The 18,285-nt window shown below is 40.8% G+C and overlaps 1 protein-coding gene and 1 pseudogene across 1 annotated transcript; both read right to left on the bottom strand.

Moving 5' to 3' along the window:
* Nucleotides 1-3,994: 3,994 nt before the first annotated feature.
* Nucleotides 3,995-5,549, bottom strand: LOC120292793 (hydroquinone glucosyltransferase-like). Its single transcript, XM_039311222.1, has one exon. The coding sequence runs from the start codon at nt 5,509-5,511 to the stop codon at nt 4,078-4,080; it is 1,434 nt and encodes a 477-aa protein (XP_039167156.1). The 5' UTR covers nt 5,512-5,549; the 3' UTR covers nt 3,995-4,077.
* A 10,838-nt stretch (nt 5,550-16,387) lies between these two features.
* On the bottom strand, nt 16,388-18,038 carry LOC120292424 (annotated as a pseudogene).
* Nucleotides 18,039-18,285: the final 247 nt, after the last annotated feature.

Below are 18,285 nucleotides of genomic sequence, written 5' to 3'. Positions count from 1 at the left end.
TGAGATTGAATGATTGTTTTGTGAAATGGTGAGTCTAAACATTGTGAAATTATTATATAACCTAGGGTTTGGAAATATCGAAAGTGTTTGAATAACTTAAGTGTGATTAAAATATCCTTTATGTTAGTTGATTTATAGATATAATATTGTATTGTTCTCTTCCGTAGAGTAAGTCACACCGATCAAACCATATAGATCTAGTATTTGATTAATTTTTTTTTTCTATTCTAATATATTATTTTGCTAGATCGTTTGTTTTTGGTAATAACGTATAATTTCTCTAACAGAAGTAGAGAATTCGTCTAGACATGTACATAACTTACTTAAAATCCTCATGCCCAAAGCTCAACGAGCCATGCAGTATCGGGTTTTGAGCTCTCCAAAAATGTTTTGATGCTTTTAAATCTTAATTATTTGCACAAAATTGACAAATAAAGAAAGCTAAAAATTAAATAAATAAAGAAGAAGAAGAATGGAAGAAGAAGAAGACTGGTCAAACCTACTTTCCTTCAAGGGAGCGTTGAACGAAAAGGTTAATTCAAACTGGTAGGTATCATCCGACCAAAAAGAGTGAAAAATAAAATAAAATTGGTCGGTATTAGTCTCTACTCACAAAGACAAACATGATGACTCGTTCCTTCAGGAGGAATATTCATGAGGGACGTGCTTCTAGAATCATTCGTCAATTACAACAAGATTTGCATTAGGAACAATCGTATATATCCTAAAAGAATCATAAATTTTAGTTTATCAAATGAGACAGCAACTTTTATTGAGTCCCGAAAATTCAACACTTTGTACTCTCTATCTCATACTTCATATGACCCCAGAAGAGGAGGGTTCTCAGAGTCTTCTTTTAATAGATAACCGGTTTGGGTTGACAATACTAGGAGACTGGTGCATTTGTAGACTTGTAAATATGATTGGTCGGGATAATATTAGTATCGTTCAAAATTGTACTTACCATTTAAGTATAGGCCTCTTGACTTCAGGATTTAATTGATCGAATAAAGTTAATGGCTAAGAAGCATTTAGCATGTACTCATTCACTTGGTCGAAAAGAAAGAGAGATTATAGTCTTTCCTGACTTCATTGATGTGGTCATGGAGAAATAGAATAGGATTTAAGCTTTCATTAATTAGGATCATATTTGATATACTAAGATTGGTTTATAAAAATGATAGGCAAAGTGAAATGACAAATCCTTATTACATAGCAAATGCGTCCCTCTTTTCTGTTGCCAACGAATAGATTCTTTCGATCGCCGAACTCCCTTTCTTATAACATTAGTAAATAATTCTTTAGTATACATAATTCAATCCTAAAAATAAAAAATTAAGAAAAAAATTTACTCATTTAATTGAATTTTAGGGTTAATATTTCAAAAATCTCAAATTGGTACACCTCCAATAGATTTTCCTCAAATTAATTTTTTTAATCACTAAAAATCTAAAATTGATACATTTATAACAAATTTACCATTCATTAGTTTTCATTAAATTGAATTAATACCATCGAAAATAGCAAACTAGTACGTCTATAACAAACAGAGGATAAACCCCTAAATTGGTATACTTGTCAACTGCCACGTGTCATCCAACTCAGTAATTTGATAATAAATTTTTCGAAAACCAACGGAGGGTAAATATATTACAGTGTATAGTTTGACATTTTGGTAGTCAAAAAATTAGTAGATGATAAATTTATTACAGATGTAATAAGTTAGAATTTTTCGGAGTATTAACTCTAAATTATAGTCGAAACTTTCGCTTCCTCACGAGGGCCATGCAACTTGGCCTTCATACACGTCATTACATAGTCAAATCTTTCAATATGGTATAATGAGCGAAGTTTAATCAACTTTGACGTGTATACGATTATACAATTACTGATGAAGTTCAGGATATTTACCCTTTTATTTTTTTATTCTTTTGTGAAAAGATCATTAAGATCTCATTCATGTGGTTCTCGAATCCTCATGACTTTAAATTTCACAAAGCAACGTAAAATGCATTCTAAGGAATTGTAATTTTTGTGTCTTCATAGGGCTCATAATTTAGAATCTGTTTGGTAACCATCTTGCTTTTCTATTTTCTGTTCTTTTGTTCCCCAGAACAAAAAAAGAACATAAATTAGTTCAGTTAATGTTAGTAATATTTCAGTTTCTCGAAATTAAAAAGTGATCAGGAAATATATTTGGAATAGAATCAATAAGTGAAAAAAAAAAAAAACTACTTTTTGGTCCTAGAAATAAAAAGAGAAATAAGGTCATTTTAGAAAAACAAGTTCAACATAACCTAATTCTCGTCTTTGCATAATCAACACAAGGTCCAGTTTATTGACCCGATCTATGTCTACTTTTCGAAATAAAATTAAAAAATAAACAAAATTTAGAAATTAGATTTTAAGTAGTTTTACTAGTATTAATTCTAGTTTAGAATTAGTTTAACAAAAAAAATGTGAAATTCTATTGATGAAAATTGGAATCAAAATTGAATGAGCTTTTAGAATTTTACTATATGGATATTTGAATGCCCTTTTTTTAGAGACAATGCTAGATTGCGAAAGTTTGGGTATTCCGGGCTTCTTCCCTTAAGATTTCATTGGAGACATCCTTTAAAATTATATGCAATTCGGTTTCAATAGAAAATTATATGGCTCTGAATAAGTCTTTTACATTGCCATTTGTCTTGTGTTCATAGCACTTGATAAACCTATGTTACATAGATTTTTTATGTCATTTGCTTAAAGGTTTGATGAGTTTGTGCAATTAGCGCACTAACTTTAGGATCGCCTACATCCTCAGTTTTTCCATCATTGCTTATTCCACTAAGCAATGTTTGCTCTCATTCTTGCAGCTTAAAAGGCTCAAATTTCCACGGCTCATATCGTTGGCTGCAATTAGGTGATGCATGGGTACTCTGCAGTAGTTGAGTGGGGAAGATAATCAAAAAGTGATAGGTAAAGGATGCGTTGAGTGGGGAAAGATAATCAAAAAGTGATAGGTAAAGGATGCGTTTAGAAAGGCTTTTGGGGAAAATCCTTGAAAAAATGTAAAGACCATTGAGTTAAAGGAGTTTTTCAAAATGCAAATTATGTTTGATAAATTGTATTTGTGAAAGTCCATTGTAAAGTATTTTTGAGCAAAATAGTGTTTGGACAAATTAACTTTGCAAAAGACTTTTGTTATTAAAAAAAAAAGAAAAAAAAAAAGGAGAGTTGGCCAGTTACCGCCGGCGAGGGGTAAGCGGTTTGGCGAGGGTTGCTTTGTGGAGGATACGGTGCGGTGAGGGTAGCCGCGACCCGGATCGCAACCAAATCGCGAGATTTAGGTCACAACAAGGTCGCATGACCGCTGTGACCTCCGATGACCCAGATTTGGGTCGCCACAACCAGATCAAGTAGCCCCGATGACCTCCGTCTGGTTTGTAGCAACGTTGCAGCGACGGTTGCAACGACGCAACTCGCAAGGGGTCGTCGAGGTCACGCGATCGGCAGTCAACGCAACTTGCGAGGGGTCTCGAGGTCACGCAACCGGCCGTCAGTGGTCGCCATGACCACACTGGCCTCATGTCAACCTCTGTCCAGCTCATCACAGCTCCGCGCAACTTCGCTGACCAACCTCAACGGAGAAAGGTGAATAGTCATGAGGACAAAACCGGAAAAACAAAATGTTAGTAAGGATATTTGTGGAAGAAAATTTTTTGTCTTACTCTCTCCTTAGCATTCCAAGAAGGCCAAATGCCTAATGCGGCCCTATGGCAGCCTTGGGCTTTCAGCCTTCCAAAGGCTCACTTTTCCCCAAATATGTTTACGAATAAGTTCCCAAACTCTAATTTGTTTAGCCCAAAGTGGCTTGACAAAGCCACTCCCAAATGCACCCAAAATCGATTTAGACTGGAAAGTGAAATGCTGAGCATATACATCGACGGGAAAATGGCAGTACAGAGCTATTCCCCACATGCACGTGGAGAGGACTTACCACAAGAAGAAGGGGCATAGAGGAAACAAACAAAAACTGAAAAAACCAACTCCACTGTTGACTTTAAACAAGGCATCATATGATACGACACGATTCTAATGGAGTTGATTTATGAGTTTGGCCTTCCATTTGAGAGCCAACTCGGAGAGTGCCCTTGTGGAGGACCCGTCTTTGCCGAGCACTTTGGCCGCCGCGTCCTTGAGGTCCTTCATGCGGTTCCGAATCCTCTTCCCTTCTTCGCCCTCCATCAGGCGCTTCACGACCCTGGCGATCTCATCCCTCCCCACCAGGCCGCTCTCCGGGTCGGCACTCGGCCTCAGTGCCACCTTGATGTCCTGGGTCAGCATGAGCGCATTCATCCTCTGCTCGGCGTAGAGCGGCCAGGTGACGAGGGGCACGCCGTTAACAATGCTCTCGAGGGTCGAGTTCCAGCCGCAGTGGGTGAGGAACCCGCCGGTCGAGCGGTGGGCCAGGACCTGGGCCTGCGGGGCCCACGACGGCAGCACCAAGCCCCTACCTTTGGTCCTCTCGAGAAAGCCTTTGGGCAAGAATTGGAACGGCTCGTTTTGGCTGTACACGGTGAAGTAGGTGGCGTTGGCCGCTATGTCGTTAGGGGTCCTCACCACCCACAAGAACCTGTGCTCGCTCATTTCCAATCCCAAAGCCAGCTCTTGAATCTGGTCGTACGAGAGGGTCCCCCAGCTCCCGAACGACACGTACACGACCGAACCGTCGAGCTGTTCGTCCAGCCACTTTAGGCACTCCCAGCCGTCAGACTTGCTGCTCTGCTCCATGTTCACCAGCGGTCCCACCGGGTAGACCGGCGGCCTCCCGGGCTCTTCCCGTTTCAGGTACTCGACCGCCCCTGGTTCGAGCTCCTCGAAGCTATTTAGCAAGATCCCCTCCACCAGCCTGTACCGCCTCGCGTGGTGGAGGACCCACTTGTCGGCGTCGTTGCGGCGGTCTTGGACCGGGTCGAGCAGGTCCTTCCCGTGGATGGGTATGCAACCGGGTATCTTCACCGGCTCGGGCAAGTCCCTGTACTCGCAAGAGACCGCTTCGTCCAGCATCGGCAAGTGAAGGAACAGCGACAGGCACATGGCCGTGGTGGGGAAGAAAATGTAAGGGGAGACGTTGAACTCCTGGGCCACATCGAAGGAGTCGGTGCCGAAGAGGTCGGCGACGAGGGCCACGAGCCTCGTGGACTCCTTTAGCCTCCGCACCTCGTCACGGAGGGAGGGGACGGAGCGCGCCAGCGTGAGGGCGATGATGGTCTCGATGCGGGTGGTCTCGGCGGGGAGGTCGTCGAAGCAGACTGGGGGCAAGAAGACGTAGGTGATGGAGGGAGGGAGGGAGTCGAGGAGGGACCTCTGGGCCTTGGCCGGGGAGCCGTCGTTGGGGATGACGAAGGTGACCGAGAAGCTGTGGCGGTGGATGAGTCTCTTGGCAAACTCAGCGAGAGGGATGAGATGGCCCATGCCCGGCGTTGGTACGATGGCTATGTGGGCTGTGGTCGAGGGCTGTTCCATGGCTGATGATGATAATTTGCAAATGTTCTTGTTCTTGCTGCAGGAAATTTCCAAAAGCGATGAGGGGGCTTTTAATACTTGCTTTCTTGGTTGTTGAATTCTTCGGGCATTGTGGTGGTAGGTCTGTTTTCTGGTTGAACCTCTCCTGCCTAGTGAATGTGTCTAATTCGATGCTTGTTCAAGTGACGCAGAGAAAGTTATACTTATTCCACAATATAATGTTTATTTTGAATAATGAAGTCCATATTATAATATCTTAGGCGTCTATTTATAGGGAAGTCACAATTTAGAAAATAACTAAATAATTGAAATTGAATAACAAAATTAAGAAAAATATATTGATAAAAGGGAAAGTTATCAAAACACGACTAGAAAATCTGTAAAACGCATATAAAATCTGTAACATCTCAGAAATTAAGGGAAACGCGTGAATCAAATATTGTAACACATTTGTAATTTTGAAGATCACTCAATTCTCTTTGATTTGTGGGACCGTCTACTCTTATGACGCTCCAATATTTCTATAAAGGCATTTACATGTTCTACGTCATTAATCCTATGCCATTCAGCAGCGATCATGCAGAAACATACAAATAGAGATCAACACGGCAAGCGGGGGCTAATGTGTCATGTCTACGGTCATATACACAAGTCCCAAAACCCCTTATCCAAAACACTAGAAAACAGCTGCGTGGGTCCAATGGCAAAGCCCAACTCACAAGTGGACTTCATACTTGATAGATGTTGAGTTTCCGGATAAATTGATGTTAAGTATAGTGAAGCCTAAGGCCGTGTATGGCTCCCAATCAGGTTTTGAAACTGGATTGACTGTCGTTTTCTTCGGTTGATAAATAAAAATATATATAATATGAGATACCTCAACCTTTGACTTGATTAACTCCGTGAATGGACGCTCATTAGGGTCGATTAGATAAGTTATCCATTTGCTCGAGTTTGACTTACCATCGCCATATGGGCTTGTTATCAAACTCAATATGGAAAGGATATGTTAACAAATTATTGAGTTTGTACCCATAGATGAAACCCAACCAGAATCGTAGTGCGGGAAAGTTGGCCGTATAAAGGGAGTCCGAATTGGACTTTGAGACCGCCTTCTTCAAGTCCGAATCCTTTTTGCTTGCTTGGAGTCTCGAGTGGCGTTGGACGTTGAGCGGGAGAAGAGGACTAATTCAATGAGTAAGATTTTTGAAGTATTTGATGCATCAGAATTTATCTACTTCAGTGGGTTTTTCTGTCGTAGAAAGTAAATTAACATGCTTGTCTGCATAAGAGAGGAAATTGTCATATCTCTAGTTTTCCTAATAGTATAGTATGATTGGGGAACAATGCTAATTGCAATGTTGGGGATCATTGGCCATGTCATAATAGAATGCATTAAGGTATCGAGAGGATATTTGACTGGTGTGATGCATGTTTCATAGTTGAACAAGAGCCCCTTCGAAGGTGTGGATTAGGGATGGGTTTACGTTACTATCACTCGATATCCTTTAGTGTTTTGGACTTAGCTGGGTGTCAGTATTTTTCAAAGAGGTGGAGCTTTGAAGACAGCTTGAGATGCCCTTATGATAATAAGAGGAAATGAGCATAGTGGCCGATATGAGTTCCAAGGGAAGACAGTGATGAATTTCATTACTAAAATGTTGAATAAATTTGTTTGAAAGTCTAAATTGTATGATATGCTTAGGCGAGAGAAGCCTAGCGATTCTGAGTGAAGGAAACCTATTGTGTAGTAATATGGTCGAGGAGCTTAATGTATGTAAGTGTTGTAACTCTATCAAACAACATATAGTGCAGTTTAGCACAATTATCCAAGAAATCATAAGGACTGGAAATTTGACTTATTTGAAAGTTTGTAGGTTGTCGTGATTTCCTTTTAGGAAGGATGCTTGATTTACACTAACAATTGTGAATGATTACTATCGAAGGACTTGGATAATTGTATTGAGGCACCCGTTTGATGTTGTTGTAAGGATCACACAATTGAGAGTTCTGATCAAACTTAAGATTGGTATAATGGTTAAGCATGTCCATATTCACAGTAACATGGAGTTTAGCTTGGATTCATTCACTTGGCTGAAAAGAAAGAGATATTATAGTCTGTCATGACTCCACTAATGTGGTCAAGAAGAACTAGAAACAAGATTTCAGCTCTCATTAATCAGGATCATATTTGACATACTAAGATTGGTTTTATAAAAATGATAGGTAAAGTGATTTGACAGATCCTTATTATGTAACGAATGAGTCTCTTATACACATGCCTACTGATAGATTCGTTCAATCGCCAAAGACCTATTTTCTTATAACCTTAGTAAATAATTCTTCAATATATATACCTCAATCCTCAAAATAAGAAAAGCTTTACTCATCTAATTCAATTAAAATATTAATACTATGAAAATTTTTAAATTGGTACATATGCGACAAATTTACTTTAAAGTATTTTTTTACTACAAAAAATCTTTAACTAGCACATTTCTGATAAATTTATCAAAAATTAATTTTTTAATCAAAAAAACTCAAACTGGTATATTTATAACAAATTTACCATCTATTAATTTTTCATTAAATTAGATTAATACCATTGAAAACCACAAACTAGTAAATTTATAATAAACATAGTGTAAAACCCTAAATTAGTGTATCTGTCAATTGCCATGTATTATCCAACTTGGCAATTTGACAATAAACTTAAACGGAAACTAACGAAAGGCAAATTTGTTGCAAGTGTGCCAATTTTGGGACTTTTTGTGGTTAAAAAATTAGTTTATTGTAAATTTGTTATAAATGTATTAATTTAAAAATTTTGGTGGCATTAATTCTAAATTATATTTGAAACTTTCTGTTCCTCATAGGAGCCATGCAACTTGACCTTCATGTAATTGGTCAAATCTTTCAATATGATACAACGAGAGAAGATTAATCAGTTTTGACATATGTATACGGTCGTACAATTGCTAATGAAGTTCAGGATAATTACCCTTTTATTTGTTTATTCTTTTGAGAAAAAATCATTAAGGTCTCATTCACGTGGTTCTCTAATTTTCACGAAATGAAATTTCAAAAAGCGACCTAAAATGCACTCTAAGGAATCATAATTTTTGCGTCTTCATAGGGTTGTGTCTAATTTAGACATGATTTAGTCAAGAACCATCAGTAATTGTTAAAAATTCCTGCCATTTCATATTATAATACATTCTTGTGGACTACCTCACGAAAATAATAAATATTTGACTACATATAAGAGTTCGATAATGATTCCCATGTTAGCTACAAAATGACACGGGTTCTGAGAATTTTTTTTTTTTTTAATAATCAAAGGTTCAAGAATTCACACGTAAGAGTAAAAACTTCTACCAAAAACATGTCGGCACATCTATAAGGAAAAAAAAAAAAAACATAAATTGTACCAAAATCTTTGTCCGGAAAAAAATATTTCTTATTAGGACTAACACTATAAAACATTTAAATTAGTACACCTATGCCCCCATGCACCCCAAACTGCTTTTCACATACTTAGAAATTACAAATCAATCTGTGCGATATTTATCTAAAATTAATTTTCATGTCGTAAAAAACCTTAAACCAGTATATCCATACCACATTTGTCCCAACTTTACCCTAAAATTTTGGTAGATGTGTCATGGATATACTAATTAGAGATTTTTTTTATCACACAAAAATTAATTTTATGTAAATATCACATAAATATATTAATTTGAGTTTTTTTCAATCCAACTTATCATCGACCCACATAAAAAGCACTGTTCACTTTCCTAAATCTTTTCAAGCAGTGTCATTGCAAGATCGTACCCTACCACATGAGATTTCAATTGTTCAAAAAAGGAGGATAAAGTATTAAGGCCTTTCCAAACAAAAATCGAAAAGAGTGCATGGCTTTTTATTCTATCAATAATTTGTTCGGTTATTGAGAGAAGTTGCTTTCTTTTTCTAAATTTTGAGCCATCGAATTACTTCCACTATAAAATTATTTTCATTGTTGTCTACACAACAGTTTTGATTTGTTTTTCAATTACGAAAATTCAAAACTAATTAGTGCCAGCTGATTTGGTTCTTTTATGAAACCAATAGTCTCAAAGTAAAAATGAAAAAGGTACAAAAGAAAATTATTCTAAACTTTTTTTCCAACACGAAAAACCCCAAGAGGATGTCATCTTCATAGACCCTCGACCAGCCCTATCTCCGATGCAGCCTCTTCTGCCATTACCAAGAGGCAGCACACAGCATAATCAAGTCCTGGGCTTCTCAAATTATGGGAAATTCATCTACTTGTTCTACGAGTTCATCCACAACAACGTCAACACTCGAGCATCATCGTGGCAGAGCCGTTGCTTAATGCTAGGATTTGCCTCTTCAGGACTGCTGAATTGGGTGGTGTGGCGGTGGCCCCGAAGCCGAAGGAAAGTAGCTCTGATCTTGCACGCAGCCAGAAGGTGAAGAGGACAAGCAGAGGGGAATGAACAGTGCAGACAAGATTTTTTATTGGGCCGAAAGTGGATACTGTTTGTGTAGTAACGAAAATGGGCTTGAAATGGGTATTTTCTCAACGCATTTAAACCCATGCATAATTAGATTTATTTTTGATCCACTTAAACTCATTTCTAATGTTTTAGCCAATTCATTTATGACCCAGCCCATAAATATGAGTAATAAGAGATTTCTGCAGCCCATTTCTCAACACTTTTAATATCTGACAAGTGCTACACATCATTTACCTCTCAATAAGATATAAATTTTGTATGTGAAAGTGCTTCAAATAAATATATTTCCGTTTTTAAGGGCCCGCGATTTGGAATTCAATTAGTGATCACCCACTTTTTCTACAATCATTCACCTTATCCAAATTATTCTACTCAACATGATTGAACTCTCTTGCACATCCTTTATGCCCCATTTTTTGCTGCACTTTCCAACATTAGTTTAAAAAGAAGATTGGGCATGACAATGCCACACCTTCCTCATCCTTTTATGGTGAGCTCATCAAGAAATCATTTCATGGCGATGGGCGGATTGGTTCCCCAACTCCCACAGCTCAAGTCGTTGGCTGCGAAGAAAGTTTGCTCCACCCGCCGGACTACACACCGCTGTTTTGACTATCTTTCCCCTGTCACCTACCGCAGGGTACGCCCGCATCGCCTAGTTATAGGTAGAATCGATTTAGACTGGAAAGTGGAATGCTGAGCATATACATAGGTGGGAAAATGGCAGGACAGAGCTATGCTCCACATGCACGTCGAGAGGAAACAAACAAGAACTGAAAAACCAACTCCACTGATGACATTAAACAAGGTATCATATGATAAACAAGAAAGAAATGGATAAGATATCACATGATACGATACGACTTTAATGAAGCTAGTTTACAAATATGGCCTTCTATTTGAGAGCCAACTAAGAAAGTGCCCAAGGGAAGGACCCATCCTTGCCGAGCACTTTGGCCGCGCGTCCTTGAGGTCCTTCATCTGGCTCCAAATCCTCTTCCCTTCTTCGCCCTCCATCAGGCCCTTCACGACCCTGGCGACCTCGTCCCTCCCCGCCAGCCCGCTCTCCTGGTCGGCACTCGGCTTTAGTGCCACCTTGTTGTCCTGGATCAGCATGAGCGCATTCATCCTCTGCTTGGCGAAGACCGGCCAGACGATGAGCGGCACGCCATTGACCACACTCTCAAGGGTCGAGTTCTAGCCGCGGTGGGTGAGGCACCCAGCTGGTGGAGCTGCGGGCCAGGAACTGGGCCTGTGGGGCCCACGATGGCACCACCAAGCCCCTATCTTTGGTCCTCTTTAGAAAGCCTTTGGGCAAAAACTCGAATGTTTGGTTTTGGCTGTACACGGTAAAAGTAGGTGACCCATGCCCAGTGTGGTATGAGTCGCTTCGCAATTCAGCGAGAGGGATGAGATGACCCATGCCTGGTGTTGGTACGATGCGTCGATGGCTATGTGGTGTGTGGGCGAGGGCTGTTCCATGGTTGATGATGATGAGGAAGTTGTCGTGTCTCTAGTTTTCCTAGGTGCGATGTTGGCATTGTTGGCGATGTCAGAATACAATGCATGAAGATACCGAGAGGATAACTAATTGGTGTGATGCATGTTTCATAGTGAGAAAATTACTAAACAAAGTCATAGATTTATTGTATTTATATTAATTCAATTATAATTTTTGTTTATCAATTTAGTCCTAAATTTTTTGTAATTGTGCCGATTCAATCCATCCGCCAAATTTTGGCTAGCTGGCGCCTTGCCGCCCGGCCGACGCTAGTGGACAACTTTTTTACTATTTTTTTTTCAAATTATTTTTCTTTTTCTTTTTCTTTTTCCTCTTCTTCTTTCTTTTGCTTTATTCCTTACAATGGCCGGTGAGGCTCTAGTGAGGCTCGCCAACCACTGGGCGAGGGTCATGAAGCCCTCACCAGCAGCCAGAGAAGTGCAGAAAATTCAGGCCATGTTACGAAAGTCCGAATTGGACATTGTGATCGCCTTCTTCACGTTCTGCATGTTGGAGTCCAAAGTGATGTTGAACTATGAGCGTGAGAAGAGTATTCAAATATGGGTCTAACTTTGACCGAGGGTTTTGCATGTTTGATATAATTCATCTTTCCATCTTATGATGATTGTTGCATAGTGGGTCTTCGTGCCATGCGTGCGGAAGGCGTGAATTACATCAAGTGGAGAACACCTTCGGGGATCACATCCCGGAGGAAATTCCGAGTGTTTTTACTCGCCTAGGGTTTTTGTGCTAAGAATTTTGTACGTTTCTCAGTAAGATTAAGTGATAATTTTGCGAAAAATTATGAGTTCATGCACCGCAAAATTAATTAGGTATAATTGATAATTGAGAAATATTGAGATTATTTGAGTTATTTAAATGTGGTTGTAAGATTTGTTGTATTGCTTGATGGAATATTATACTACTCTCTCTCATGGAATAGTTCATACCGACTGAGCCATGTAAATTCAGTATCAAATTTAGTGTCTTAGTTTGGTTTATTATCGTGTTTGGTCGTTATGTCTAAATGAAGTATAGAATACGTCTAGATGTATCCATAACTTGCTTGAATTCTCATGTACAAAAGCTCACGAGCCATGCATTATCGTGTGTTATAATTTCTCCATAAATAATTTGATGCTTTTAGGTCTTAATTATTTGAACTAAATGATAAAAGAAGAAGAAGGAGAAGAAGAAAGCTGCTCAAACCATAAAAACTAAATAAATGAAAAGAAAAGATACACTAGTCTAACCTACTTTCCTTCATGGGAAAGTTCAACAGAAAAGGTAAAATCAAACTGGTTGGTATCAGTCACAATTCAAGAGGACAACGCGATGGCCCATTCCGGCCGAAGAACTTGTAAAAGGCATTCTCGATGAATTGTTGCACGCGGACATGCATGACGGACGAGCTTCTAGAATCATTCGTCAATTGCACAAGATTTGAATTCGGACAACAGGCGTACATATCCTAAATGGATATACAAAATTTAATTTACAGTATGATGTAGCAACTTTTTTTGAACCAAGAAAATGCAGCATTTCGTGCGCTCATCTCATACTTCATATGACATTGAAAAGAGGGGGCTACCATTCAGAATCATACTTACCGTTTAATGATAGGCCTCTTGACTTTAGTATCTAATGGATTGAATTCACTATCGATCGATCAAAGATAATAGCTAAGAAGCAATTTGGCGGGTATTAATTCACTTGGCCGAAAGAAAAGAGAGATTACCCGACTTCATTGATAACCAAACAGGATTAGGATAATATGAGATATATTAAGATTGGTTTATAAAAAAGATAATTATAGTGATACGATACATTTCGATCAGAAGGTGTCCCTTCTTCAGGTGTCCTTTGTTCACATGCTTATTGATAAATTCTTGCGATAGTTAGAGATGCATTTTCTTGTAATATTACAAGATGATTTTTTAGTATACACAACGTTACTCAATCTAAAAAAGAAAAAGAAAAAGAAAAGAAAAGCTTTACTCAATTTATTAAATTATTTTTGAAACTTTCTGTTCCTCACGAGAGCCATGCAACTTGGCCCTCATGCGCGCCATTACGTAGTCAAACCTTTCATCGTCATTTAATGAGTGAGGATCAATCGGTTTTGACACGTGTATACGGTTGGACGAGTGCTGATGTAGTTCTGGATAATTACCCATTTTCTTAATCTTTTGTGGAAATATCATTGCAGGTCTCATTCATGTGGTACTTGATTTTCCACAGCATGAAAATTTTAGAAAGCTACGTAAAATGTATTCTAAGAAATTGTGGTTTCTCCGTCTTCGTAGGGTTGCAGCTGATTTAGACATGAGCATGAAGTCAAATTTCTTTTTGCAATATTATAATATATGCTTTTGAACTATCTCACGTTAATATTAAGAAATATTACATTACATATACTATTTTGATAATACTCTACACGTTACACAAAAATGACATGGTTTTGAGAATGAATTTTGTTTGATAAGAGATTTGAGCATACTCATGTAAGAGCAGAAACTTCCAATAAAGTTTGAGAAACTACGAAGTATGCTGGCGAGAATAGATCGAGGAGGAGTGTCAAAGTATTGATCAATTTTTTAAAAGAGCCAAGACTCCTGTAAGATTAATGTTGTACAAGTCTATGGTCTAGTTCAAGAAGAAATTGTCTAATTACTTTTAAACTTCTTGTACGGAATCCGGATGCCAATTCAATTATTATATTTCAATTTTATTAATCCAATCATAAAATTTTGTATAAAATTCCAATATAGTCATTTTGGCCAATTTTCAATGTGTCATGTAGGAGGGTTGGTAATGATGAGACCGCAATGTGAGAGATCATAAAAATTATATTGAAATTTCGAATAAAAATTTAAATTAAATTGATAAAATGAAAAAATTTAGTATTAAATTGATTTTTGGCACGATACGCTTACCATTTTATGGCTTTGGTTCGTTGTCTAGTTCTGAGTTCTCAAAATTAAACTGGTTAGGAGGCCAGGCTTATACAATGGCTTTGGCTAATTCGGTTCTTTGAGTCAATAAATGGTCTTAAAGTAAAATGAAAAATAGATTTTATTTCAATTTTCTACCAATCATAGTTTTACATCGTTAATGTAGGCACAGTTCTTGATTTTTTTTTTTTTTTTTTGTGTTTTCGAAAAACGACCACATAATAACACGATATAGTAACACGTCACACGTAGTTCAAAGCCGAACAACACCACTCTTCTTGTTATTATCCTGAAATATGCACGATGTACTCGACTAGCTTACCATTTGTTTGAAAGCTGAAATAACATGATTTTCTCTGGAAGTCTGCCCCGGGAGAGAATTTGTTCTCCAAAACTTAGAGAGAGAAATTTTCATGATTGCGACTCTATTGGCATATGCGAATCTTGTATTGATTGACAAGGTTATAGCCAGTCTCACTCGCAATGGAGTCATTGGTTCCTTTCCACTTGATGAAAAGGAAAAGGTGAGTTGTGTTATGTCAACTAAGCTTTGGTAAAAGTCTCATTTATAAAAGGGTAAAACATCAGAGTAACTATCATTTCTACATCATGAAAAATAAATAAACATATAGCATCCAAATATGATATCATGCGTGCTGTTGAGATCTGCAAATGAAAATCCTGATATCATATCTAATAGCTAGGTTATGAATCCCATGCTATGATGCTCTAGCCTATTGGTCTAGTTCCGAGAAGGTAGACTCCTAGTAAGGAAGAAGAAGAAAAGAGTAGCTAGCTCTAGACTATCATGGTGTATTTGTTTCATTGAAAATTTCGTGATGAATGAAATTATTTTCTATGAAATGATTAGTTTTTATTTGTTCGGTGGCTTGACGAAAGTGATTCCCTTCTTGTCAAAAGGAGAAGTTGTTTTCCTCAATCTCAACTTCTTATTTTCATTCCATGGAATCATCTAAATACCGGAAAGTTAGAAATTAATTTCCGAGAATTAAGTTTCCTTTATACAAACGGATCCTAATTTTTATAGCAAATTCCCTACTAGTAAGGTCCTAGTATGTCTATCCCCCACGACTATAGTCTTACAAAGTAATCCCTGTATCTGAACCTTTCTCAGGTGGAGTAGAGCTAATTCTTTCCATTCCTAGGAGCTGGCGAATTAATTGGTTCATACCAGCTTAAGCCCTTTTGCTATCAGGTTTCCTTGGTGACTCGTGGAGTAGGGAGTTTCCTAGGTGAGCATCGGCAGAAGTGCCGGATATCTTTTACAATCTCAACGACAAGTAAGTTTTGTTTGTAAAAGCGATCCACACAAGAATCTTTAGGCTTCTAGAGAGGCCCACCGTTTGGAATTCATAGAGGGATCACCCACCACCTTCTCCCACAATCATTCACACCTTTATCCCTCCCCTCCTCGATTTTCAATTTAACATTATTGAACTCCCCGCCCCATCCTTTATGCGCCCGACTCTTTCCTGAACTTTCCCAATATTTATTTTTAAAATAACGAAAATTGGGAATGTCAAATGCCCTCGCCTACCTAATCCTCTTACGGGGAGCTCATCAAGATATCATTTTCGCAGCTGATGTGTGAATGGTTTCCAACTTCCACAGCTCATGCCATTGGCCTAAACGAAGGGTAGGCTCCACCCACGCACACGACCAACGCAGCCCACTGTTTTGACTGCCGTTCCCTCTCACCTACCGCCACCGCCTAGTTCGTCGGAGTTACAGGTAATAATCGATTCGCGACTGAAAAATGGGCGGTAGGTGAGTGAGCATGTACGGGCAACTTTTCCACGACCGATTGGCATGTACAGAGCAACTTCTCCACATGTGCGTGGAGGGGGAGTTAGATGAGGGGAGGAAACGAGCAAAGATAGAGAAACCAGCTCCACTGATGGCATTAAAGAAGAGATAATAACATAGAAGAGGGTGAATATAAACAATAAGACAAGAGAAGGATAAGATACGTGATGTGAGGCGATGCGATTCAGGTGAGGCTAATTTACGAATTTGGCCTTCCACTTGAGAGTCAGCTCGGAGAGCGCCCTGGCGGAGGACCGTCCTCGCCGAGCACCTTGGCCGACGCGTCCTTGAGGTCCTTCATGCGGTTCCGGATCTTCTTCCCTTCTTCGCCCTCCATCAGGCCCTTCACGACCCGGGAGATCTCGTCCCTCCCCACCAGGCCGGTCTCCGCGTCGGCCCTCGGCCTCAGGGCCACCTTGATGTCCTGGGTCAGCATGAGAGCGTTCATCTTCTGCTCCGCGTAGAGTGGCCAGGTGATGAGCGGCACGCCGTTGACCATGCTCTCGAGGGTCGAGTTCCAGCCGCAGTGGGTGAGGAACCCGCCGGTCGAGCGGTGGGCCAGGACCTGGGCCTGCGGGGCCCACGACGGCAGCACCAAGCCCCTACCTTTGGTCCTCTCGAGAAAGCCTTTGGGCAAGAATTGGAACGGCTCGTTTGGCTGTACACGGTGAAGTAGGTGGCGTTGGCCGCTTTGTCGTTAGGGGTCCGCACCACCCACAAGAACCTGTGCTCGCTCATCTCCAATCCCAGAGCCAGCTCTTGAATCTGGTCGAACGAGAGGGTCCCACCACTCCCGAACGACACGTACAGGACTGAACCGTCGGGCTGTCCGTCCAGCCACTTTAGGCACTCCGAGCCGTCAGATTTGCTACTCTGCTCCATGTTCACCAGCGGTCCCACCGGGTAGACCGGCGGCCTCCCGGGCTCTTCCGTTTCAGGTACTCGAACGGCCCTGGCTCGAGCTCCTCGAAGCTGTTGACAAGGATCCCCTCCGCCAGCTTGTACCGCTTCGCGTGGTGGAGGACCCACTTGTAGGCGTCGTTGCGGCGGTCTTGGACCGGGTCGAGCAGGTCCCTCCCGTGGATGGGTATGCAACCGGGTAGCTTCAACGGCTCGGGCAAGTCCCTGTACTCGCAAGAGACCGCTTCATCCAGCTTCGGCAAGTGAAGGAACAGCGACAGGCACATGGCCGTGGTGGGGAAGAAAATGTAAGGGGAGACGTTGAACTCCTGGGCCACGTCGAAGGAGTCGGTGCCGAAGAGGTCGGCGACGAGGGCCACGAGCCTCGTGGACTCCTTTAGCCTCCGCACCTCGTCGCGGAGGGAGGGGACGGAGCGCGCCAGCGTGAGGGCGATGATGGTCTCGATGCGGGTGGTCTCGGCGGGAGGTCGTCGAAGCAGACTGGGGGCAGGAAGACGTAGGTGATGGAGGGAGGGAGGGAGTCGAGGAGGGACCGCTGGGCCTTGGCCGGGAGCCGTCGTTGGGGACGACGAAGGTGACCGAGAAGTTGTGGCAGAGGACGAGCCGCTTCGCGAACTCGGCGAGAGGGATGAGGTGGCCCATGCCGGGCGTCGGCACGATGGCGACGTGGGGCACGGTGGTCGAGGGCCGTTCCATGATACGGTCTGTGGATCGATCGATGAGCCGAGGCGAGTGTTTTCTCGTTCTCGTCGTAGGATGGAAATGGCAAAAGCGAGGAGGGAGGGGCTTTTCGCGGTCGCTTATTTCCTGGATGTCGAACTCCTGTGTGATTTGCGGTGGTGGGTCTTTTTCCGGAGGTTCGTGCGCGCGAGATTTTATAGCAAAAGGAGAGGAAAATTCAGAGGCGTTCTCTCCTTCTGATCAAAACGAAGGGACGGAACGGATTATACAATTTTTTGGATTCGACTCCTCGTCACGCTTACGCATTGTAAGGCGCTTCAAGGCCTCAAAACGTATGTGCACGCATTTCACTGGCAGGGGATTAATC

The sequence above is a fragment of the Eucalyptus grandis genome, chromosome 4, assembly GCF_016545825.1.
Source record: "Eucalyptus grandis isolate ANBG69807.140 chromosome 4, ASM1654582v1, whole genome shotgun sequence".
Taxonomy (NCBI): Eukaryota; Viridiplantae; Streptophyta; class Magnoliopsida; order Myrtales; family Myrtaceae; genus Eucalyptus; species Eucalyptus grandis.
This window is presented reverse-complemented; position numbering and strand designations above follow the sequence as displayed.

Coding starts and splice junctions, on each gene's coding strand:
- LOC120292793 (XM_039311222.1), bottom strand. CDS start 5,511: ATGGAACAGCCCTCGACCACAGCCCACATAGCCATCGTACCAACGCCG.